This window comes from Haplochromis burtoni, unplaced genomic scaffold, assembly GCF_018398535.1.
Source record: "Haplochromis burtoni strain Fernald_Lab_line unplaced genomic scaffold, NCSU_Asbu1 Contig_253, whole genome shotgun sequence".
NCBI lineage: Eukaryota > Metazoa > Chordata > Actinopteri > Cichliformes > Cichlidae > Haplochromis > Haplochromis burtoni.
In genome coordinates, this window is record NW_024582614.1 from 420,981 (window position 1) to 428,268 (window position 7,288).

Sequence of the window (7,288 nt, forward strand, 5' to 3'; positions counted from 1 at the left end):
ATTATTGAAAAGTGAATTACCATAATTATTAATTTCTTAAGTCAAAAACAAAGATCACCTTCAGTTGACTTTTTGAACTTTTTCTTTAGATTTTCTCCAGATGACTGCAAATGGATCACACAATAGTTCCTTGGATGCCCTCTCCATTTCTTTCAGCTTATTCCTCCTCGTCCACATATGAACGCCGTCTTCTCCTTAACGTGGCCGTGAATAGTCTCTATGACATCAGCACATGCCTACATGAAAAACTTGCATATGCCAGAACATAGATTTAACTCAATAAGACTGAAAAGTACAATATTCACAGATGCACAAAAATCCAAAAAAAAGTAAATACATTTACATAATGTATATGGAATAAAAGATTTGAGACATTTGAAGACGGGAAGGGAAAAAATGCACTTACTGAGTATTGATCTGAAATATATAATATGCAATGATGTGTGTGCAAGCTATAGAAAGGGCTTCACTTCCTGTTAAACAGCAGTGCACAAAACAAGAGGAAGTTAACATTCAACACCATGACATTTTCACTGAATTTAACAGTCACTGAGTGGTGAGATAAATGTGTGCATAAGCCATAGTCATAGCTAAGGCTTTTTATGCACTTACGCAGTGCCTAGGTTCATCTCAGCTAATTCTGAGTCCATGCAGAATCACTATGTGCTCCACTTCAGTCGACACGACTCTGCATAGCTTTGATTAGCGGAATCAGAAATTTGTGTTTCTCAGAAGTCAATAGTAGATAGAGAATTGGTATGCAAAACATGGATAATGCAAATATATATTTGACATCAAATGGTGAGAAATGTCATGTTACATTCATTAATATGCTGATCAAACCTTAATCAAACATACTCATTTGGTGATGTAATGGCAGTGGAGTTAAAAGACAGAAATATGAAAACTTGAGCATATAATAAATGTTTCACAGAGTGGCACACTGCTCATTTTACTCTTTTTAAGGTACCTGGAGACGGAGTGCAGCTCAAAAGGATCATCTGGTCTCAGCGTCTCTGCTGTCTGTCCTCTCTCGGTCACTGGGTGCAGATTCTCAGCTGCTGGAGAGGTCTAACTTTTTTAGAGAGGTCTAAAAAGTCTAATGCAGAAAACGTGCATATGATCAATTGAGGCAGTTCGCAGTAAATCAGATAAATGTGTAATGGTCATACAGTGCAAGCATTTCACTACTGAAGACGGAGGAAACCAGTGTTCTTTAACAGGTTTGAGGTCCAGAAATGTGTGTAATTCACATCTTTGCCTCTTACTTTATTGACCCAGCCACTTCTAATGAAGGGTTGCTGAACTGAAGAAAGGACTCTGTTTCCTGTTAAACAGTCGGGCACAAGGGAAGATTTTTATAGTTGGCAGAGCCTCAATTATTTGATTGAGGCTCTGGTTCCTGTAAATCACCTGATTTACTCCTAACTCTTTCAGCAATTTCAGGATCACTTTCAGCATCACAAAGTGCCTCAGTCTCAAACCTGTCAATTCCCCTTAAATTTTCCTCAAAGTAATCATCTCTATCCATCAGAGTCTGAACCTTCATCACTGTCTAACGTTGGGTCGCATAAGTCAGGTGTATCTCTGATTGTTACGTCCTCATACTTTGGATGGTGTTTAAGCAAAGTCCTCACAAGCTTATGAGGAGCTTATTCTATGTCACAGCCTGAAACAGCTGATGCCCTTTGAGAAATGGATCTCAAGTTATGAGCGATTATGCTACAGTCTTGGTAACTCCACTACTTCTTGTACCTCAGCAAGCACACAGACAACATTGCCATGAACAGCTCTTTTGTTGGCCTTTTGGAAGAGGGATTACTTTGGCAAATGCTATGCACTTGGCAATGAGATGCCTCTCTAATATGTTCAGGTCGCACAGTTCATTTGGAATATCTGTAAGCTGTAAATTATTAGCTATTGCTAGGGGAGACGTATTACCATTTTAAGCTGTCTTTGGCAAGTGTGACAGATCCACCCTCTCTTTCTGTTATTTGGAAGCATGCACTGTTCTGAATGGTGGCATTCATTATGGCAAACTAATAAACTTTCTCATAAGGCAAAGGTTTGTCCTAAGGGTTAGGGCTGGTAAGCCCACTTTTTATTTGTGATCGAAACTGTCATTTTGGTGTCTATTTTGCATCTTCCTCTAATGTCTATTGCAGTCTGCATGGTGTTACTCAGTCGTTTGCATTTGTTACACATTGTTCGTCTTATTCTTAGCCGTTGTTTAAATGTAAATGCTGCATCCCTTGCATAACGAGTGGTGATATAAGCCTTTTAAGACTCTTCAAACTAACCTCTGCTTTTGCTTAAAGCCGATGTCCTGTTGGTATCGGTTTGTGATGTATGACGTTTGTTTTTGTTGGAAACTTCTGTCTTGATGATAATGAGCTTGTTGATATGAATTTTAAACTCTCGCAAATCTCACTGCCGTATCTCTTTCTCTGTTGTGATTTTTTCTTAGCATATGATAATTCTCAATTTTGTTTCCAATGTCAAAGTTCTTAGGTTTTTCCTTAGAAATCTTTGTTTCTGTTTTTTGGTTATTTAGTTATGAGAAGCTACCTAGCAGACTGTCATGCTGAAGTTTATCTGCACTTAAACCTGAGATGTGTCCCTTTTGACAGGAGAAATACAACCCTGGGCACTGACTGCTTAGGCAGGAGAATTTACATGTGGTAGAGTGCTTTGCTTAAGCTCATCTAAATGCTGAAAAAGCACAGGCGTCAGTTCAAAATGAGCATCTCGACTGGTGCCTAACTTTAGTGAACATTTTGTTAAGTTTTGTTATAAGATCATCCAAATGTGTGAAAAGAAACCCAACAGCTGTACCAGTACCATCTGGGCCCAGGGTAGTCCATCTGGTTGCCTGGAGTGTGGATCACAAAAGCCAAACCTTCCATCCTGGGCCGAAAATAATGTCAAAGATTTCTTCTGTGTTCAAGAATCTTTGGGCTTTTTGTAAAGTGTAAACACAAGGGCAGAGATTTCCAGGTGTTGAGAAAGCAGATAAGAAGCAGCAGGGGCCATACTCTGACAATCTTCCTCTTCTGCAAATAGAACTACTGAAAAAAATATTTTTTTTTATTCTTTGTAAAAGTATTTTTCACGTTATTTATATTAACTGTTACATAAATCTGCTTTGAGACATGTGCTTGTTGCCATGCACAAACCAAATAACTAAAACCTATTGTGGAACAGCATGAATAAATTACCTACATTTTTCATTAGAATGGTCACCCCCTCAGAAAATTTGCTGCCCTCCCTAATGGCCCATCCTGGTAAAACTGTCTTATGTTGGTAATAATTCGAATAAACGTGAGCACAAGAGAGAGAAAGACAGCCTACAATGAGTTGAAACATTAACATTAACTTATAATTATTTATTCCTGTTTAGAACACATTATTATGGATTTCAAAATCTTATTTGCTTTTCATATGTACCTATTTTCAGTGATATCAACTTTAATAGCAACGTCTCTCTTTTTTGCAATATTTTTCAAGCAACCTATATTTGACAACAGCATAATAAAACTGGAAATTCTGTTTTTTGTGCGCAATCCCCAATATTTTTAGTGGTGCCTATATTGGCCACCCCTATGAAAAAAATCTGGAGGCGCCACTGATAGATAAGCGGAAGAAAATGGATGGATACTTAGGATAATACAGAGCCAGTACTTGGCACTCCCAAAGCTTTACAGACGTTTTTCCAGAATCCTGTTTCTCTTTCAACACTTTCTTCTTCCACCTGGTTCTGAGAGAGTTTTATGCGTGAGAAACGAAGAAGACGGACCATCTTTAAAGAAATAAACCTCGCTTTAAACAAACGGGATTGCTTGCCAAGGTAACACAGTTGGGCACGTGCGCGCACACCTGCCGCAGTTTGAGTTTAATTAAACTCTCTTTGCCCGTCTCCTCAGTTCAAACCAAACCACTGACTCCGGTGTGCTGTCGCTGGGATGGCTGAACCCCGGAGAGTTCAGCTGTTTACTCTCAGCAATGATGCGCCCTCTTCTAACTCGCCTTCGACCCACAGGTGTCCGTCAGGGGTTCCGCAGATGGAAGAATCCCGCTCAGATCGACCCGCTGACACTGAAACAGTCCGGCTCGTCTTCACATTATTTGAGCCCGACGAGCGGAGCTTCCCGGAGTTCAGCTACAGGCAGCTTGTTGATGACAAGGTGGGATTAAGTCACGACCTCCACCCTCCTAACCTGTAACCAGTTAAGATACAAACAGACCCCCTCCTAACCTGTAACCAGTTAAGATACAAACAGACCCGTGACCGTAGTTAGTCTGGGTTAAGTAGGCTAAATATTTTTTAAGCTTTTGGCTAACCACATGAAATTGTAAACCATTTAAGATATTACACACATAAAAAGCAGTTCAGTTTTAATTCAGTTTGAACTGCATTGCTAATTCAGCAGCAGCCTTTGCTTAGTTTCAAAAGTGGGTTAAAAAACTAACTTTTTAAAGCCAGAGCTGGGTTTAAAAGTTAGATAATAGTCAAAGTGGGACAAAGATCTGCTTTAACACTCACAGTGGGAGTAAATTGCTATTCTGAATGACTTGATTTGTTAATCTCATGAAAAACTAATAAACATGCTGGTTGCATTGGAGCCAGACATGTGTTCAGTTTCCTGTAAAACAATGGCTAGCATGGCATTTGATGGGTTTCAGATAAGTCAGTCAAAAGTTGAAGGACCACTGAGCAGACTAGAGGAGGAAGAAAAGAGGGAGAACGATGAAGTCGCTGCCATTGCAAGGAAGTTGGAAGAAAAATATGTGAGTAGCCTTTTACTCTTGTAAACATGTAAACAGATTTTGTTTGGGGGGGGGGTGTTTTTTGTGAGGGTTGATGGGTGCTTGTCTACGGCTGGGTGGCCCAGAGGTCAGCCTGGACACGATAACCTGAGAATCCAATACAATGTGATAAAGAGAACGTTCATATATTAAGGCTTAATAAATTATGTTCACTTTTGGTAACACAGGTTGTGCCTCTGAAAGCAGCCTGTTACTCCCTTTGTTATTTAAAAAACAATTACCTTATTAACCTATAAGATTAAACTGATGTGTGAACAGAAGGTGGCGATCACTATGATAAATATTTGTAAATGGTGCAGTAATGTTATGCTTCCTCTCAATACAGGGTGCCAAACCTAAGAAAAAAAAGGACCGCATCCAGGACTTGATCGACATCGGATTTGGTTATGATGACGAGGATTCTTTCATTGACAACTCTGAGGCTGTGAGTCGGTGTTAGAACACCTTTTGAAATTTCTCACAGCTGGTATAAACTCGTCCTTGCCTGCTGTGCTGCACAGAAAGACTGTTTGATTTATAGATTATGACAATGACCTCACTCACCACTGAGTAAATGTTCTTTCTGCTTAACCTTTAGCTCGCTGCTGCACGTGAAAGCTCTCAACAACCATCATGTGTACTGCTTGTGGTTATACAGTCCCTCAGTAGTTTCTGTAATTGTATTACATACTGCTTTTAGTATGACGAGTTCGTGCCATGCTCCATCACCACCAAATTTGGTGGGTTCTATGTGAATTCGGGCGTGCTGCAGTTCCGCCAGGCCTCTGACACCGAAGACGATGACCTCACAGCCGAAGAGGAAACGATTGAGATGACAAAAGTAAGCAGTAAGAGTACATGACTGGCTGCGCTGAATATTTTGGCAAATCTGCTAAATAGATTTAAAAGGAAATTTTGCACCAACATTTTGGTTCTTTATAACGTTTTTGAGTTGTTTAACATGCCTTCGAACAATTTCCCAGAAACGTAAACTGAATAATGATCAGGAGAAGCCAGGGAAGAAGCTGTGCAGAGCAGATGGAGAGATAAAAAGCAACATGGATCATAAGTTAAGGTGAGGCTGACCAAAGTTAGATACTGATGCTGTAAAGCTGACTTAACAACACTAAATTATTCCCTTGTAATTTTCTTGTTTTGTAGCTCTATGTCTGAAATTGGGCAGACTGATGAGATGGAGATCAAAAAGAAGAAAAAGGCTGTTAGGACTCTGAGCGTCACCAGCATGCTGAAAAAGTTTCAAAAAGAAAAGGAGAGAGAGAGACAGAAGAAAGCGAGGGACAAGGCAGCTGCAAATCTGGGTGCAACAGCAACCCCTCTGTTTCCTGCAGATGCAGGTGGGGGTGGAGGCATGGGGCTAACTGACCCTCTTCTCAGTTTAATTGGTTCAACCAATGACCAAGCTCTGATTCAAGCAGCCAGCACAGTAGATTTTGATATTGATCTGGACTCTCTGTTAGAAGTCAGTGAAGAGATCTCATCGCCTAAATCACTTCCTCAACCAGCATTAGAGATGCAGCTGATCCAAAGCAAAACGGATGATTCCGTGCAGCTCGACACCTTTTCTGATCCCAAAACCCGAACTTCAACTTCAAAGAATAATTTTCTGGAGAAATGTGAACCAGAGCAAACCCAGCTTGTGTCAGATTCCAGTTCTACATCACAGAGCGCCCCGCTGCCAGAGGGACTTCCTCCAGCACTGAAAGACAGCATTAGAAACCTCACAGTGGTGAGATGTTATGTATTTCTGCTGAAAGGAAATGCCTGTGCACACTGTATAGGATGACAAACTGATTGCAGTTTAATGAGCAATGTTTACACTGATTTTTAGGCGGCCAAGATATCAGAGGGAGAGTCAAAACTCAAGTTCTTCAGTCCAGATATCAACTCAATCCTGCTAGAGTGAGTTCTCCCAAGTGAACATATTCAAATGTAAAACCATTAACAGTGAACAGAACACATTTCTCTTTGCAAGTTTAAGCGAAAGTCCTTCAGCACAGACATGCACAGCATACAAACTGCTGCTATTATTATTTTAAAGAATGATGCTGAATTTAAGAGCAAAAAATTAAAAACAAAAAGAACTGAGGAATAAAAATCTTGTCATGGAAATGGTGCGTTTATATAAGGACAGGCTGTGTGTATGTATGTAGATATAGTGATAGATATACCTCAATGACTCATTCTTTCAGAAACTACTAGGAAGTGGTATTTATTTATATTAGGTGATCACGTTTTGTGGAACTTGAATGCTCGTGTAAGAAAAAGTTGGACAGTGCCTGCTTCAAGTTCAGGTATTGACCTGCAAACCTTGATCTTGACCTTAAATTTGCTACACACGTGATTATCTGATCAAAAATCTTGTTATACAGTGGGGCAAAAAAGTATTTAGTCAGCCACCGATTGTGCAAGTTCCCCCACTTAAAATGATGACAGAGGTCAGTAATTTGCACCAGAGGTACAC

The 7,288-nt window shown here is 40.0% G+C and overlaps 1 protein-coding gene across 3 annotated transcripts in view; it reads left to right on the forward strand.

The window, feature by feature from the left end:
- The first annotated feature begins 3,635 nt into the window (after window positions 1–3,635).
- Window positions 3,636–7,288, forward strand: part of LOC102294115 (ubinuclein-1) — a 9,090-nt gene continuing 5,437 nt past the window's right edge. Inside the window, exons 1-8 of one of the 3 annotated variants that reach the window (XM_014338802.2) lie at window positions 3,636–3,847; window positions 3,924–4,184; window positions 4,684–4,788; window positions 5,153–5,251; window positions 5,507–5,647; window positions 5,790–5,881; window positions 5,968–6,553; window positions 6,656–6,726. In XM_014338802.2, coding sequence (XP_014194288.1) covers window positions 3,963–4,184; window positions 4,684–4,788; window positions 5,153–5,251; window positions 5,507–5,647; window positions 5,790–5,881; window positions 5,968–6,553; window positions 6,656–6,726 — 1,316 coding nt within the window. In that variant the 5' untranslated portion in view covers window positions 3,636–3,847; window positions 3,924–3,962. The other 2 variants (XM_005938466.3, XM_014338803.2) reach the window with 2 other exon arrangements.